Raw genomic sequence first — 19,094 nt, forward strand, 5'->3', positions numbered from 1 at the left:
ATTTATTTATTTTTATATATTTTTATTGATTTCAGAGAGGAAGGGAGAGGGAGAAGGATAGAAACATCAATGATGAGAACCATTGATTGGCTTCCTCTTGCACACCCCACACTGGGGATTGAACCCGCAACCTGGGCATATGCCCTGACTGGGAATCGAACCGTGACCTTCTGGTTCATAGGTCGACACTCAACCACTGAGCATGCCGGCTGGGCTAAACTGTTTTAAATGTCAGTTTTATTATGGAAACATCCAAAGAACAGATGAAAATTAATTATGTCTGAAAAAACTGTGGTACATATATACACTTTTACTTGGCCATAAAAAATAATGAAATATTACCATCTGCAACAGCATGGATGGACCTAGAGAGCATTATGCTAAGTGAAATAAGTCAGTCAGAGAAAGACAAATACCACATTACTTCACTTATATGTGGAATCTAAATAACAAAATAAATGAACAAACAAAATTGAAACCAACTCATAGATACGGAGAACAGATGGATGGATGGTTGCCAGAGGGGAAGGGGTTTGGTGAAGGACTGGGTGGAAAGATGAAGAGATTACGAAGTACAAATTGGTAGTTAGTTACAAAACAGTCATGGGTGGTGGGGTGAGGTGGGGTGAGGAATGGAAAGCACTGCATAAGGAATATAATCAATAATATTGTAACAACTGTGTGGTGCCAGCTGGGTATTAGAAATACCAAGGGAGCACTTTGTGATGTGTATGATTGTCTGACTGTTGTGCTGTACACTTGAAACTAATACAAAGTATTGAATGTAATCTGTAAATAAAAAATAATAAAAGTTAATGTCCATAAAAAATTAATTACATATACCTGTTATAGAGAAAAAGTAGAATTTACAAATGCGAAGATTTCCAAGGAGATCTTACTAGTTTTGTTCTTTGATCTTTGTTCTGGTTGAGGAGTTGGCTGGTTTTGTAATGCTCACTCAGGAATTGATGACGATGATGTTAAATATACATAATGCACTAATGTGGTCATTAGCTTTTCAAAAAAGTCAGAAGATAGTGATACTGTTGTCATGAGCTAATTATTAATAGGAAAGAATCAAAGGGAATGCCAGACATTATAGGTATGTCATTTAGGCAGCTTCACCAGGAAGCTGTAATTTCACACTTTTCCCAGGGAATACTGGCCTATTCCTTGCAAAATATTAGGGTAAGGAATCCAACAAAGGGGAAATAGATACATGCCCAGTAAAATTGGAGTGACATAGGGAAGATACTTTCCTGTCAGTCACATCTGGGGACAGTGATGGTTGGCCAGAAGAACGGGCATGGCCACTGCAAGCACGTAACAATTGGGAATACATCATCCCCTAAACACAGGAATTTGCTCTCTTGTGCTATTGTTGTGTGGCTCTTGACTATTGACACTCTTGCATTCACTTGTATGGCCCACGGCCCTGGAGACCCCACATGCCATGGACTAATGGACTGCAGCGAGGAAACACAAGCTAGACTAGCTAAGCTGGACTGGACCTGGTTCCAACATGGAAATTCTAGACACTGACTGATTTTCTCTCTACCTGAGGCCCCAGCTACACTTCTTTTATGAGTAGACTAAAGGGTGTGATTCTACAGAAATAAAGCTTTCTACTCTATCTCATCCCCCTGTGGGGGCCTCTGGAAATGCTTATTTCAGCGGTACCCCAAGAACCCCACTTCCACTAGAAACCAGGGGAGACACAAGCCCCTCTCCAATAACAGTCCTATAGGACAGCAGTCGCCAACCATGGAATATTTTTCCCATTGATTTTTAGAGAAAAATAGAAGGGGGTGGGGAGAAAGAGAGAGGAGAGAAACATTGATGCGAGAGAGACACATTGATTGGTTGTCTCCCACACACGCCCCAACCAGGGATCAAATCTCAAATCTGCAATCCAGGTACATGCCCTTGACCCTGCAACCTAGGTATGTGCCCTTGACTAGGATTTGAACCTGGGACCCTCTGCCAACTCTCAAATTACTGAGCCATGCCGGCCTGGCCTGGCTCAGTGAGAATTCTAATGCTGATATTTAATCAGTTGTGTCTGAACTATCAGAATTTTGCTCTTATATTCAATGACTTGGAAAAAAAAATGAAAGTATGTGAAAACACCTTTGTATCCTTATCAATTAGCAAAGTGGTCAACAAATAATGGGAACTAAGTAAAATATTTTTGAATGAATGAATAGAAACAACTTTATAAGTGCTATTAAAAGATAAAGTATTACTTATAATAACATATAATATCTTGATCTGAGGTTAAAGTTATGCTTCCTGGGACAGGCCAGTAAGCCAGGACGAGTGAAATAGGGAAACGGAGGCAAATAGCTGAACAAACTGGCCGGCAATTTACAGCAGATACCGAAGGTCACCTCCCTAGAGAAAACATCTAGGCCTCAGCTGTATTCCAGCTCCAGACCCAGAAAAGCAACAAAACCAGGTGGGTGACACCAGGACCAGCTGCAGTGACTATGCCCTCTGCCCTGACACTGAGCCATCAGTGAAGACCACACCTAGAAAACTGATGACTATCTGGCTAAAACCCTTCCCTGAGACCTCCCCTAAGATTCCCGCTACAAGAGAGAAACCAAAGCCTCAAGACAAAGGACCCAGTGGGTGCTCTCCCTCTGGGAAGCAGTCCCTGCCATTCCTTTCCCCTCCTTTCCCCACAGGCATGCACCTCCTAAACTCTAAGGGACCCCACGAGACATGGAACCTGGGAAGCAATGGGCAGCAGCAGCTGGTCACTGGCTAGTCCCCTGAACCTGTTCCCAAGGTCCCCTTTTCTCTGACTTCCTGGAAAGGGAGGGCAGCCCAGCCTAGGCTGTCCTGTTGTTTTTTCGATGCTAAGCCCTTTCTTGTTTTACATCCCCAGCTTTAATAAATGTTCCCTCACAGTCATCTGGACTCGTGTTGTGAAATTTTTCCTGCACAGATTCAAGAACTCACACACTACAGGCTGGCCCTGGCAGACCAGCCAAAGGTCCCCTTCCCAGTGACATTCCCATCACAGTACCTATCAATAAGAATATCTCCATTAAGGCTCTTACAGGTACTCGCTTTGTGTGCCCCATGCGTCTAAGATAGGCCAATATTCAGTACATCAGAATGTGGAGTAAGGGAGCTCAAGAGGATGGGAGAACCAATACTCAAATCCATCTTAAGAGAGCTCAAAATTCAGGCTTCTTATATATCAAGGGAAGAGTGGATATCTATAGCTGGAGCTTTTAGCCTGAAGGCCACAGAGAGAGGAAGTATTTCACCCCCTTACAAAGCTTTCTGTAAAACTTAGCAGAAAAAACTTTTAAAGTAAGGTTTAGTCAAAAGTGTATGCCCAGAAGAGGGGAAAGGAGTGGCTCAAGCTGTTTTGATAACTCATTTTTGGGGGGAGGGGAAGGTTTTTAATTTCATGGAGGGAGTTAGACATAAATATCTCAGGTTTTAATTTTAAATGGTAAGGTGAATTCTATGGGTTTTTCTTTTTATCAAGAAATTTAACATTGGAGTTTATATTTTCTTCTTTTTAAAAATATGTTTTTATTGATTTCAGAGAAGAACTGAGAGGGAGAGAGAGATAGAAACATCAATGATGACAGAGAATCATTGATTGGTTGCCTCCTGCACGCCCCCTACTGGGGATTGAGCCGGTAACCTAGGCAGCTGCCCTTGACCAGAACTGAACCTGGGACCCTTCAGTCCGCAGGCCAACACTCTATCCACTGAGCCAAACCAGCTAGGGCTGGAGTTTATATTTTCAATTCTAAAGCACAATGAACTTCTACTGAAAAAACTAGAAGAGGAAGAAAATAAGGATATACAGAATTGCATGGACACAGAGTTCTTTTTTGGTTCACGCCATTCATCTCTGAACGATGATACATTCAAATCCTGTCCTTTTTCCTCAGGGGAAAAGTCTGGCATTTTGTTGGCCCTCTGAATTATTTTCAAAAAAATATATGTTTGATTACTATTTGTGAATACAGAAAATAAACCTCTGATCACATGGTAGGAAGGACTATTTTATAAATAATTCACTTCAAGAATTCAAACAGGTGTCAATGTAAGATAAATCCAAACCTGTAAGAATTTTCATGTGTTTATTTGAGCCAAACTGGTGACAACTGCTGGGAAGCAAAATCTCAAGGGACTGAGAAAATGCTCCAGAGAATGCACCTTATTTTACATATTACAGTCACAGGAGGAGGCGAGAGGGGGTCACATGAAATTACTAGTCATTGGTGATAGATTAGGGTGGTGGGAGAAAGGAGATGAGTGTGCGGGGGAATTTCCGAAATTGGATAAAAGGTAAGAAAAAAAACAAAAACGGCTGGCATGGCTCTATGGTTGAGCATCGAACTATGAACCAGGAGGTCACGGTTCAATTCTCGGTCAGGGCACATGCCTGGGTTGCTGGCTTGATCCCCAGTGAAGGGCATGCAGGAGGAAGCCACTCAATGATTCTCTGTCATCATTGATGTTTCTATCTATCTCTCCCACTCCCTTCCTCTCTGAAATCAATAAAAATATGTATATTTTTAAAAAGGTAAAATAAATAGACATCTTCTTTTAGATGGGTGGGTATAAAATAGCTAACAGTAAACAATCACCATGAAGGGATTTGTGGTCTCTGCTCTGTTGGTTGTGCCCTGATGGGTGGGAGTTGGGGAGGGGGGGGGGGCGGGGGGGATTTGTCATTCCAAAGGTATATTTTCTGCGATGTGAAAAGACAATAGAGAGGCTTAGTTAAGGTAAAGATTGACCTTTATCAGTTAAGATGTGGGTCTAGGACATGCCTACCTTCCAAGACCTGCTTTTTGCTAGAAAGCTTTAATTTCAGCCCATGCTATGTGGTTACTTTAGATCTCAGAGTTTGTAAGGCCTGCCATGCTGGCCTCCCCTGAGCTTGTCAGATTTGTATGTGGCCCTTTTTTTGGTCCACACAAGGAATCCCTAAAAGAATTTGAAAACTCTTTTCAACATATGAGTGTAATTTGGGGTTTCTTGATTTGTTATGTGGCTTTCAGGCGGATCTAAAATGTCAAGAAATGTAATTAATTAATAAAGAAATAATTAGCTATGATTTCAGGTTCTTTTCAAACGTTTGACTTTACTGATTTTTTGCTAATGTCAAGTTTTCCTCCTCTTAAACTTTAAGCATACATACAATGATCTAAAGATATAAAACCTAAGGCACAGCTTAAACGATTAAACACTAAAGGTTCCGAGGGAAAAGGCTTTATAGTGGCTTCATAATGTGAATGGTAAACACATCAATTATATAGTAGCTGTGATGGATAGCCATGTTTGAAGTGAAGGTTACTGTAAAGCAGAGAAGCCATCCTCTGGCGAGTCAGAGCATTAGTAATTTAAGGAGGAATTCCTAGTGGAAAGACATTCTTTCAACAATGGGAAGCCATAGGGAGGGGGGAATTGGTTACCAAAAACTCACCAGAGAAACTTAGATAATGATTTACAAATGATATCAGTTTAAGTCACATGATACCCCTCTGTATTACGGTAACCAATGCGCAAGCTGGTCAATACGGAAAACACCGTTTTGACTTCCCTCAATTTCAAAGCAAATAGTAATCGCCCTCGCCCGCCACCCCTTTTACAGCTTTTACAGCTTTGTAAATTCTCCAGACCCTAAGCTTCTCTCTCAACCGCCCATTCCCCAGTCTCGCAGTGCTTGGCATAGAGCCGCAACAAACCTTGGTAGTGTACTAGTACTGAGTTGGCAAAGAAATCTTAAAGTTACTGTCTTGGGAGTGACGAAGAAAGGCTCAGAACAAAGAAAATCTAGTTTTTTCCACGGGAGCCTAGCACCACCTTTATAGTCCCCATTATGACTGGGACCGAGATTTGTGGGTGAGTAGGTCCCTCCTGAGGCCGCACTGCTTCCGCTGGTGTGTAGTCATCTCCTTCCCCTAGCGCTGAAACAATGCCTTGGCCAGCTGCCAAACTTTGAGCAAGGAGGCCCTTTGGCTGTTTACGGCCGGGAACGGGTGCTGCGAGAGGCTAGAGCCGTTCTGAGTGCTAGGACGGGACCAGAGTAAGAGAAGGGGCCAAAGCTTTCAAACACTCCCTTCCTCCGCCTCCTCCCTTTTGTCCCAGACACCAAAACAAACCAGCTGATACACGTGTCCCTATGACTCTTGTTTACTATCAAGACTGCGCTGTACGAGCACCTCTGGGATATGTAGTCCGACCGGTTCCTCCGGAGCGCTGTTTCCCAGAGGTACGAAGTCAAGGCTAAGACTACAAACCCAAAATCCATTTCGGGTGCAAAGTTTGGCGTTGGTCCCCGGAGTCTCCGCAGCAATCCAATCCGAAGCGCTCGTTCTAGTGACTGACATGCCATTTCCTCCAGTAAACACAACACAAAAGTCAATACAAGCCCGCCCCCCGAGACAGGCCAAGGTATCACCCAATGGGAAAACGGAAAGATTGAACGGCAGCTCTGCAGACCAGTAAGAGGGCGAAAGAGCTGGGCGGAGGCTCAACCCCCAGGGGGTTGAGGGGAGGGGGAAGACGAAGCTTGAAAGACTTGGTAATGGCGACGGGTTTGGTAAGTAGGAAAGTTTCGGTTGAGGAGTAAGAGCGGTGGCGGGAGCAGTAAGGTACCCCGGGAGGCAGGCGTCAGTCGGAGAGAGGTTACGCGAGCTGCTGGCGGTGTTGTCGCGGCCAGGACCGCCCTCGCCGGGGCTGCCCGCACTCCGCGGCGGGTTTGTTGTCTTCCACTTCGGGAAAGGGTGGGGGTGGGGAAGGGAGGGGCAGGATCCCGAGGGGAGCAGACGGCCGGGCGAGCCCGGGTCCGTGATCCTCGACTTCCAGAGGCTGCCCTCACGGTGGAGACCATGAACCATCCAGTCACTGCCCGTGAAAGACCCACGGGACCTGCGTCCCCCGCGAGCTCACCTGGGCTTCGCGGCCGCGCGGCTCGGGGCGGGGGGTGGGCTCGGGGACGGGGGCGGGGAAGAGTTGGTGAGGACTTTGCTCCGAGCCAGGTAGCGCGGTGGGCGGCCCGACCCGGTGCGGATACGGGGCGGCCCCGGGCCGGGGAACCGGCCGACGCGGCGCCGGGGCTGCTCAGGAAAGTTTGACTTCAACTCCCCGCGTGTGGGCGGAGGGCCGGAGGTTGGCCCGTGGTGGGGACCGGCCGGGGATGGGGGACCCCAGTGAGGCGCAGCCTCCTTCCGGTGCGACCGGAGCGCGATCCGAGCTGGGGAGCTCGCGGAGCCGCGGGGCCCCCGGGCTCATTGTTACGCAGTTCGAATGAATGGGCTCCGCGGCGCGTGCGCGGTGGGGCTGAGCGCAGGGGAAAAACAAGCCTCTCGTCCTGGCTGCGGTCACATGATGGGGGAGGGGAGGGGAGCGCGATGAATGGCGAAAGCGGGTGGGGGATGGACTTGGCGTGAACCTGCGGGCGCTGCCTCTGTGCGACCGAGGACCGGGACTTGGCAGGCGATCCCAGTCTCCGCCTTCCAACCCAGGCCGCTGCCCCGGGCCGATTAAAACAACAGAAAAGGAATCCTGGCGAAGTCGACCGCGGGGGCCCGGTGTTCTGTAGCTTGTTTGAACGCCGCACGCCGTCTAGGGGATTTCACTCGCTTCTGTGCATTACATAATACGTAGAGTTCATTCTTAGGAAGTTTTCAGGAAGAATCGTTTTTAAAAGGAGCACTGACAGCTGGGCAGTACTCAAGAGTTTTTAGCTGAGGGTGCCACTGATGGGTAAAAAAAAACAAACAGAGGAGGGGGGGGGGGAGGGGGAGTTGTGTTTATAGGAGTAATTGTTAGAGCCCCACCAATAATCCCAGCGAGGTGCTGTAGATTTACGTGGCCATCTAAGGAAGCTGTAACAGTTGTTCCAAACTGGTTTTGAAATTATAGTTAACTTTTGAGAATGGAGATAATTTTAACATTGTGAATACAATGTTTCTATTCTTTAACTATTACTAATCTACATTTATAATGTACTCCTAGAACTTTTGGTCTTTGCCTTTCTTTTTTTCTTTTTTTTTTTTTTTGCTATTTTCTTTTGCTTTACTTCTCTAACCAAGAGTGGTGAAGGGATTAGCCGAAGAACATATGGCTGGAGGGAAGGGGGGATGCCAGGCTGGGTGGAGGAGGGCAAAGTGGGGGGAGGATGGGGACATAGTAATAGTGCCAACAATAAAAATAAGGTTAAAAAAATAAAATGTTGATGCTCAAAAAAAAAAGACTGTTAGGATCTTCTGTTCAGTTTCCTTGACTAAACTACCCAGTTATTGCTGGATTTGCAATATTTGGCAAGTTTTAAGGAAATTTGAATTATATTCAAAAGAATTAAATCCACTCAAGTTTTGAGGTACTTCCTACTTTTGAGGAAGCCACTTTACAGCAAAATATTGCTGTTTATTCTAACTTGACTAATACATTATTTATAGAATGAAAATTTGATTTCACTTTCTAGTCCATACCCATTACCTTTTCTTTCTGCCTGGAAAATCCTTCTTCCCCTTTGTTCACTTCTCAAACTTTGTTCATTTCTGTATACGTACATTAAAAGGTCAAAAGGTTACCTTCTACTGGGATTTCCCTGCACACGTCTCCATAATCTTCCATGCTTCACAGTTGCCTGCCTCTCAGACTTCAAACATGGTACTTTCACTTTAAAGAATGGTCTCCACTGTATTTTCATTTCCTTGGACTCTTGTCACTGTCCAAGTGCTCAGTAGAGGAGGCGTATATAGCTTGGGCTTAATGAATGAATAAATTGCTAGGCACTGAAGATTTCCTGGAGGGGAGAATTACAAGCTGGTGTCTTATATTTGTTTCTGTTTGAAATGAAGATATCAGTATGTTTTTTTCCTATCATAAATTACGAGATACTGCCATGTTAATGAGATGTATTTTGTATGTTAAGTATGAAAGTAAATATTTATGTAGAATGAAAATATAAATTACAATAAATTTAAAAACTTTAAAGCTGACAGATACCTTATATATCACAAAGTTCAGGAAAAATGATATTCTTTGTTAACTGCCTGACGCATCAGTAATATTCTCTTCATATTTTGCTATGCATGTACTTTGGTGCTTCATATGATTTATACTATTATTTTCCATAGAAAATATTCTTTCACAAGTTGTTACAGGTAATGTAAAATGTTTTAAGGTTACAATCAAGTTTAGGAAAACAAGTTTCAAATATGAAATTTATATTATTTCAATTGACAGTCTTCTTTTAAACAGGTTTGTGCATGGCTTCTTGTAGTGGTGTATTATGGTTTTCTGTTATCTTCACCAATATCAGCATTTCATGTCAGATCAGAATTCACAAGAATTTGTATAGATGTCATTTGAAACTGTCCAGCAAAGGGAAGGAGTCAGTCTGTGTATCAGTGACTGATGAGATACAAAAGTGCATGTGGGATGCAGTATCTTTTATACCTACAGTAATTATGATAGGCAGACAGGTACTGGTCCCATCTATCTATCTACTATATATATAAAAGCCCAGTGACAACCATGGAATGACCAGAACAACCGGTCAATCAGTCGCTATGATGCACACTGACCACCAGGGGGCAGACGCTCAAAGCAGGAGCTGCCCCCTGGTGGTCAGTGCACTCCCACAGTGGGAGCGCTGCTCAGCTGACTGGGATGAGTGGCTGCTCCTCCAGCAGGAGCAGCCACTAGCAGGCCCAGGGTGAGGCTGAGTCTCTGCAACTATCAAATACCTGAGACAATCCAGACTCTGGCCTGACCCCACCAGCTGATGCAGGCCCTCTAAGGTGTGTTCTAGAACAGTGGTCGCCAACCTTTTGGACCTCACAGACTATCAGTGGTTGGCGACTGTTGTTCTAGAAAGAGTGCGGGGAGCTGGCATAGGTGGATGGCAAGAGAGGATGTGACTGGACCCCCCAGGAGGGTTGAGGATGTGACTGGACCCCCCAGGAGGGTTGAGGGTTGATGGCTGAGGATCCTGGAGCACAGCTGCCCTGAACATCCCCGATGGTGTCACCAACCTGGCATCACATATCAAGGACATTCACCAAGTGGCTTTGGGGTGCAAAGCTCTCCGCCAGGTTCCTCCAGGACACAGAACACACCTTTACCCAAGACATTACCCCAAAATATCACCTCAGACTAATTTCCTTATTCAGCAGCCACTTAGAGGGCAGGTCCACAGTTGCTGGGCTGAGTGGTGCTCCCACAGCGGCCAGTCTCTGCAGGCCACGCCCCCCTATCAGTGCACGAATCCATGCACCGGGCCTCTAGTTTACAAATAAGAAAACAGGCATAGAGGTTCAATTCTTCAGTCATATAGGTAGTAAGTGATATTCTATAGTAGTATATTTTACCCACTGTTGGGTTGTGGTCCACCCCCTTTTTTTCCTTAGCACAATGGCACACAAGTTGTAGAAACATTTCTTTGAAATCTTTTGTTTAAAGTTTCATGGAAGATATAGAAGAATTGCATTAAGGCCTCCAACTACTTTTGGTGTGGGAAGTTGTACTTAATATAGTTTGTCATGGAAGCTCATTTTATTTTTTTTAATATATTTTTATTGATTTCAGAGAGAGGAAGGGAAAGAAACATCAATGATGAGAGGATCATTGATGGGCTGCCTCCTTCACGCCCCCTACTGGGGATCGAGGCCACAACCTATACATGTGCCCTGACCAGGAATCAAACCCTGTCCTGGAGTGCTGAGCCACCTGCAGAGTTGGAGGATCATTTTAGCTTGGAATTATGCAATTCACTTAAAATACCTCAGTTCTCATGCTAGTGATATAAATTCATTGCAAATTACCTTCTCTTCACCCTTTGCTCCAAACAATTTGAGTTTGGTATAGAGTTCTTCAGGATTAAGGGAGGGCATATAGGAGCTCCTTTCTGTGAAATCCATAGTAAGGATGGAAAGGTAAGGATTCAGGGAAGAATAGGCACTTGAAAGTAGTAGTCCAACTTGTGTTGGTCTATATCTTTTGTCATTTTTCTCATTTCTTTTAAAAAAGAATAAGGTCTCATTTAGAGTCTATATAAGATCAGATAAATTATGTGGAAATGCTCTGCAGGGAGTAGGTAGGCATTTAGTTAAACTTATTCCCTTTTTCATTTACTGAGACTTATTTCATTTTTTAAAAATTGATTTCAGAGAGGAAGGGAGAGGGAGAGGGAGAGAGATAAAAACATCAATGATGAGAGAATCCTTGATCGGCTACCTCCTGCATGCCCTCTACTGGGGATCGAACCCGCAACGTGGGCATATGCCCTGACCGGGAATCGAACCATAACCTGGTTCATAGATCAGCACTCAACCACTGAGCCATGCCAGGTGGGCTAGACTTAGTTATCTAGTCTTCCTTTCCTCTTATCTTATTTGTGGATATGTACTTCTGAAAGTTTGCTAAACAAAAACAGTAGGGTTTTCCCAATCCCACCCAGTAAAAATTTGTAATACTGAAAATGACATTTCAAAGTACAGCTGCTGGAGAGCTTTACTCTTCCCTTTTGAGAATCAGTGATCTAATGAATAGATGACATGTGAATCCTATAATATCAAAGCAGTATGCAAAAGTATGAATGAACAATAGGACTAGCTCTACCAGGAAATATTTGAAAGAGGAGCTTGTTTATCAGAATGAATGTCTAATTGGTATAATGTATGTGAGGGAGTATTTTTGAATATGGACTTTTTAGATATTCCTTTACTGTTTCAAGGGCTTGCTTCCCCCAGATAATTTGACAAAAATAATGAGAGCCCAAAACTTACATTTGCGTTCGTGTATTTAATTATCACACTAGGTCTGTGAGATAAGTAGAGGTACTGCAAATCTAAGGTTAAGTGATCTACCTAAGGTGACAAAACCTAAAAGAGTGAAACTCAAGTCTGTTGATTAAGTCTAGGCTCCCAGTTACTATATAGGAGGTTTACAGTAGGAAAATCTCCATTATTCAAGATCAACTTTTTTTTTTTTTTTCATTTGTCACAGTTTACTGAGAGTTAATGTTTACCAGTTCAAGTCAAATGTAGAAGTCTTAAAAACATATAGATCTTCTTATCAGCTCCTATTTATATTTGCCATATGTATGACATCTACATACACTGAAATTCTATCAATGTTACAGTTTTTGCTTTCAGTGATAATGAATCAAGATCAACTTTTGATAGCTCGTAACCATGAGGTACAAACACACAGAACTCAAGTTCTGAAAGTATTTATTTGGGTCCTTTTATTATTTGTAGGTATCTCTGCTTTGAAATTAAATTTTTTTTCAACTTTAAGGAATAGTGTGATGGGATATTGGTAGATAACTAAGGCTGGGTGCTAAAGAAACGGTAGTTGCAAGGAGGTAGTATTAATGTATTGTATATGCATGGTGAATGGTGGACACTGCAGGACTTGCAGATAGGAGAAAATCTATCTGGGAAGAATGAGAAAATCAGAGAGCTCTGCAGAGCGAGGGGGAAGGCAGACAAACTGCAGCACTGCTTCTGTGGACTCCAAGAACAGCACTGTTTTATACAGTTAAGGATAGCTCTAAGGAAATATGTATGTAGGACAACATCTGAATTTCATTATAAAGGTAAAAAGAGGAAATTTTCAAGTTTAAGATTAAAGGTGGGGCTGACTTAGATCACATCTGTATGTAAAGAACTCATAGAATGACCAGTTGCTCTCATGCCTTAGGCATTACTAAGGAATCTACTGAAACTACCAATTACCTTTTTAAAAAAAAAACTTTTATTGATTTCAGAGAGGAAGGGAGAGAGAGAAACATCAATGATGAGGAGAGAGAATCATTGATCGGCTGCCTCCTGCATGCCCCTCACTGGGGATTGAGCCTTACAACCCCAGCGTGTGCCCTTGACTGGAATTGAACCTGGGAACCTTCAGTCTGCAGGCTGACACTATCCACTGAGCCAAACCAGCTAGGGCTAAAACAAGATTTTTAAAGAAGGAAGTCATTTCACATTATTTTCACTCGCTTTGTTTCAGTTCATCCTTACAACTACTCTAAGGGGAAAGTTGGGCAGGTCTCATTAACCCTATTTTACATATGAAGATACTGAGTCATTGAGAAGCTCAGTCACTTAGGTCGCATTTAGTAAGTGCTCAAGCTGGAATCAAAACCCATGTTTTCTTACACCTAACCCAGTGCCCTTTTCACTACTCCATAGTACATCAGACAGTTGATATTGAGTAAGGCTCTAAAGCAGTGCCCAGGATATGGGTCATTTGTGAGGCATGCAGGCTGAAAGCATCCAAAATAGCATATTAGAAAATAAAGGCAATATGAAGTTTGGTTATATATGTCAAGAACCTTAGGAAGATTGTTAGATGCCAGCCACCAATTAATCTGTCTGTAGGAATCTAAAGAAATAAGCAGATGTAAGCAAAAACTTAAAAAAAAAAAAAAAGTAAATGAAATGTTATTTAAAAGAGTGAAGAAACTGGAACAACATGTTCAGTAATGGGAGGAATAAGTACATGGTGAATGATGTATGTTATTTATTAAAAATAGATGTTTGAAAAAAGTAGATGATGCAAGAAAATGCTTATGAACTTGTGTTAAGGAAAAGTATATGAAGAAAAATTTGATCTTAGGTCTCTGCTTGTAAAAGATAAGTCAGATAATACACCAACATTTTAACAGTATCTAAATCTGGTTTGTGGAATTGGAAGTAATTATTTTATTTTACTTTTTAAAAAAATGCTTTTAAATTTTTGCCAAGATGATTGTGTATAGTCAGAAAAACATATTTCATAATTTAAAAGATTATGAAAAAGCCTTTGTAGAAAATATTTGTCAGTATTGCCAGTGATTTTTGGTGAGTATGTCATGACTTAGAAAACTCTGATCTAAATATTAAACATTTAACATCTTTTCACATCACTTTTTCATTAGCTGGGTTGGGGTACTTTTATTGACTTTTAACAGCAATGTATTTTATTTATTTTGAGGAAAAAATTTTTTGTGTGTATTTTGTATTAGCTCAGAACTTTTTTAAAGAAAAGATTTGGAGTAGAACCTCAGAAATCAGGAAATCTTCCTGCTGTCACTCATCTTAAATAACTAATTTGATCATGTCCAAAGGTTACTCTCATAACAAAATTTAGTTGGTGGACTTCCTTGAGAAATTATTTAGGTGTGTTATCCTGTATTATTTTCTTCCTTGTAATGACTTTGTGGCTTTGAGATGAAGGTAGATTTACTATGAATTTAGCTAAATCTCACAAGATTAGCATTCATTTTTTTAGAAATAATAGCCTATTCAGAAGGACAGGTATCTTTTATTATGGCTAGGTCCCAAATTCACATTAAGAAGACATAAGAACTTATTTGTTTGTTTAATCCTCACCGAGGATATTTTTTCCATTGATTTTTTAAAGAGAGTGGAAAAGAGGGGGAGAGACAGATAGAGAAATATTAATGTGAGAGAGACACATCGATTGGTTGCCTCTCCCGTACATGCCCTTGACCGGAATAGAACCCGGGACCCTTCAGTCTGAGGGCGGACACTCTGTCCCTAGAGCCAAACCGCTAGGGCCGTGGTCGACAAACTGCGGCTTGCGAGCCACTTGCGGCTCTTTGGCCCCTAGAGTGTGGCTCTTCCTAAGCCTTAGGAGTACCCTAATTAAGTTAATAACAATGTACCTTCCTATATAGTTTAAGTTTAAAAAATTTGGCTCTCAAAAGAAATTTCATTCGTTGTACTATTGATATTTGGCTCTGTTCACTAATGAGTTTGCCGACCACTGGTAGGGCAAGAACATTTTTTATGAGACTTACAATATATGGCCATTTTAAGAAACTCATCTGAAATGTTCTTTAGACAATATAATTTTAAGTATGTTAAACTTGTTTACTTTTAGAAGATGAAAAAATAATACGGTAAATAGAGAAATTAAAATAGAATCTTTAAAATAAAAAAGTTCTTTTAGTCTTTGAGTTTAAGTGAGGAAAGTTTGTTAATTTTATTTTACATTTGAAGACACAAGTTTAAAAAAGGTTTTGCTGGTCTCAATATTGGTGTCTGAAAGAGATACTTGATGAAAAAACTGCTTTTATTCTTTGGAAGAAAGAACTTTTATACATTCAATATATTAGTCCTTTGGGATTTGGGTATAATTTCGTGTTAACTACATGGATGTATGGCAAGATATCATGGAGTCATGTTGACCTAAAGGATTTGATAGTGATACAAATAGCAATGTATAGATTAAGTTAAAGATACATGTGATGTCTCTGGTTGATTTTCTATTTATATAATTTCCATATCACATGATTTGACATTTTTTCCTTGCATTATTTTTATTTTGAAGTCGGAGCACCATAACATGGTGTGGGAAGTGAAGACAAATCAGATGCCTAATGCAGTACAGAAACTCCTGTTGGTAATGGATAAGAGAGCTTCAGGAATGAATGACTCATTGGAGTTGCTGCAGTGTAATGAAAATTTGCCATCCTCACCCGGCTATAACTCCTGTGATGAGCACATGGAGCTTGGTAAACAAAATTAAAAAGTTTTTAGGGATGTCACTGAAATTTAGATTAATTTTCATGTTTTAACCTACCTGGAACTGCTAAAAAGTATGTGAAATTTTGTACATTCGTTTTCAATGTTAAATATTACTTAAAACCAACATAAATGTGAGCTATTTATGGTTATCATAGAGACTAATTTACAGATTACTATACTAACCTGCTTTGCTTTGTGGGTAAAAATTGGGCTGTTAAACACCTTAGGAAAACCCTGCTCTGTGGCTTTTCAAAAAGTATTTTAAAACATCCCCATGAGCTCAGTAAATTATGCTTGGCCGCTCTTCATGGCTGGTTTGTTAGTATGATGGCGACAGTACAGAGGACCCTTGAAGCTTGAGGGTCTGATATTTGTGGTTATTAGTACTGCTGAGCCATTGAAAGGTATGTGACCTGTAGAAATGTGTAGGTTTGTTGAGGTATGATTTTGAATTGTATTGTTCTGAAGTGTTCAAGAGTAAACAGCTAATGAGTAACCTTGGCTTGCTGCCAGCTTTTCAGCTTGGCTTTGTCCCCATTTAATATGTAGTTTTCCTTAATATTCACTAAACCCCAAGAAGATGTGATTATTCTCATTTTACAAAAGATGAAATAGAGGAGATTATATGCTGGAATGCTGTGGGAATTTGGAGATTCTGAAGGTCTTGGGATATAACCAGTTTGAATACCAAGAGTTTAATTGAGTAGTGGTTACTGTTGAGCAAAGACCATTATAATCAGGTAATTGATTCTCTACCATCACATTTTATTTATTTTTTAAAGATTTTTAATTTATTTTTAGAGAGGAAGGGAGAGGGAGAGGGAGAGAGACAGAAAAATCGATCTGAGTGACAAACACTGATGTGAAAGGAAACATCAATCTGCTGCCTCCTGCATATCCCCTACTGGGGATGGAGCCTGCAATCAGGGCATGTGCCCTGACCAGGAATCACACCTGCGACCCTTCTGTGTGTGGACCAACGCTCTAACCATTGAGAAACACTGTCCAGGGCAAAAATTAACTCTTTATAGTAAAAAAGAAGTGATGGTCAAAGAAGGATGTTGGCAATGAGGGAAGGGAAGTGGCTATACCAGAATGAGAATTATAGGATGGGGTTATCTTAAATTGCTATGATATTTTGGCTGCTTCTAAATAAGTTATTTCAGTTTTAGTAGACTATCTGGGGTATTTGCCTTGATAGGAGCTTATGTGTAGAAATATTTATAGTGACAGTTTAAGAAAACTTCCAAGACTAGAAGGGTTTCATGACATATATTAAAGGGAACCAATAGATCTATGGAGTGTGTAGGTGTGTATTTCATAGACACTTTCTAAGGCCTGCACGATGCTTTTTCTCCATATGGTACATTTTTTACTGAATATTTTAGAATCATATATTTTTTAGAATTTCGTATAATGTTCATAGCCTTGGTGTGTACATGAGTATTACTTGGGTAGTATTTCTAATCTTCTTTCTTAGGGAGTAAAAGTACCATGAAGTACCTTTGGGGAACACATTTACAGGAAAAATAACCAATAAATATTACTGAGTTCAGAATTTCTCAGTAAAAAAAATAATTTGGCCTATATAAAATTAAGTAAGTAGTACCTAAAAATTTATATGGTTTTTGTCTTTAAAAATTATTTTCACTATTGCAGTAATCTTGTATAACAGATTAATAAAAGTATGTGAACAATAAGTACATATATACACACATAAAATGCCTTTTTCCTCAATGTGTTCATATAAAAATGTCTCAATAGTATATAGATTAGTCCTCAGTGAAGTATAAAAAATTGAGGGGAAAAATCAGGAAGCACAAACCTTGTTTTTCCAATCTATGAACAGTTGTAATTACATGTTTAGGTAGTGAAGTTATTAGTACATTTACATTCATTGGATTCACTTTTCTATTAAGTTCTGTTGACCCTTAATGTACTTGGTGTCATTTTTAAAAATTGAAACTTGTTTCATACAAAAAAACCCCACATGTTGAACTTATCCTTTCCCTCACAAAATTAATTAGTTAAATTTGAGGACTTCTCTTCCAACTGTAACTATAGTATTGCCCGGTTTTAGTACTTTCCTTTTTATAATTTTGAGCGTGTGTTTGCAGATGACCTTCCTGAACTTCAGGCTGTTCAAAGTGATCCTACCCAATCTGCCATATACCAGCTAAATTCAGATGTTTCACATCAAGAATATCCAAGACCATCTTGGAACCAAAATACCTCAGACATATCAGAAAGTACTTACCGTGAAAATGAGGTGGATTGGCTAACAGAATTAGCAAATATCGCCACCAGTCCACAAAGTCCACTTATGCAGTGCTCATTTTACAACAGGTAAGAATGCTGTATTTGTATTGAAAACCTCTATCATTACAAATGTGGCCATTATTTTTTTCTAGTTTTAAAAGTAATGCTATTAATCATTTAATGAATGGTTTGCTTAAATTAGGATTTAAGTAAAGTCATTAGAATTAAGCTTCTTGTCTAATAAAGATCAAAGAGCTATTTTACTCAATAATATTTTACACTCTGAGAATTAGATAAAAGTGATATGAAAACAGCAGAGTGAAGAATATTTGCAAGTGTTTCAAAGGCACCAGAAAATAAATCAGACCAAGAAATACTTTTATTATGCTATATTTCTGCTTATTGGAATGAAAATTGTAGTTGTCCAAAGAACTGTAATTATAATAAACACTAGAGGCCTGGTGCACGAATTACTGCACGGGAGGGGTATGGCCAGCCTGCCCTGATCAGGCCGACTGCGGGGGAGGGGCCACAGGCAGTTGGCCAGCCGGCCCTGCCCTCTGGTCAAACTCCCAGTGGAGGGGACAATTTGCATATTGGGCTTTTATTATATAGGATTATATTTTAAAGCTTTTATCAATCTTGAGTTCAGTTTCTTTTTTGTTGAGGTTTATTTTCTTCTAGGGTATGTGGCCTTATGTGATTTATCTGTTTTCTAATAATAAAATCAGCTAGTCTTAAAATCTTCAACTTATAAAAGTGGGCTCCCAATTGGTGAAAACCACTGTTTCATATACTCAGATTAGGATTTAAGAAAATGTGTTATTGTACTATGGAAGCTTTCAAGCAATATTCCTAGAGAGACCTAAGTGGATAATATTTTATTAATCTCTAAAATCATAAAATTATTTATGTGAAAAGACATAGACAATAAATTAGATTATAGAGGGGAGAAATGCCCAAATTTGCACTCATGTGGGTGGATAGACCACAGTTCATATTAGGTGATTTAGAAATAACTTAATTTTGGTAAATACTCTTAAGTTAGTATAATTATTGCTAAAAAATAAACTTTGTAGGTGTGAAACCTGGTTTTTTTTACAACTCATGAAATTATACTGCTTTCCTTCTATTCATCAGGATGCTAGTCTTGATTAGAGCAAATTCATTTTAACTTTGGTTTAATTCCATTAAAATTTCCAGAAGAAAGAAAACTTGCCTTTTAAAGTATTACTTCTCTTATAGTCTCAGTTTTTATTATAGTCTTATTAGTCAAAAAGCTAAAAATTCTTTTACGTA

General features: G+C 40.4%; 1 protein-coding gene across 1 annotated transcript in view; it reads left to right on the forward strand.

The window, feature by feature from the left end:
- Positions 1 to 6,510: 6,510 nt before the first annotated feature.
- The window catches only part of HBP1 (HMG-box transcription factor 1), a 32,814-nt gene continuing 20,230 nt past the window's right edge, over positions 6,511 to 19,094 (forward strand). The window contains exons 1-3 of the mRNA XM_070424653.1: positions 6,511 to 6,586; positions 15,340 to 15,523; positions 17,654 to 17,882. Coding sequence (XP_070280754.1) covers positions 6,572 to 6,586; positions 15,340 to 15,523; positions 17,654 to 17,882 — 428 coding nt within the window. The 5' untranslated portion in view covers positions 6,511 to 6,571. The remainder of the gene's footprint in view (positions 6,587 to 15,339; positions 15,524 to 17,653; positions 17,883 to 19,094) is intronic.

The sequence above is a fragment of the Myotis yumanensis genome, unplaced genomic scaffold (genome assembly GCF_028538775.1).
Source record: "Myotis yumanensis isolate MYYU_CA2020_CCGP unplaced genomic scaffold, mMyoYum1.0.hap1 SCAF_9, whole genome shotgun sequence".
In the NCBI taxonomy this organism is placed as follows: Eukaryota; Metazoa; Chordata; class Mammalia; order Chiroptera; family Vespertilionidae; genus Myotis; species Myotis yumanensis.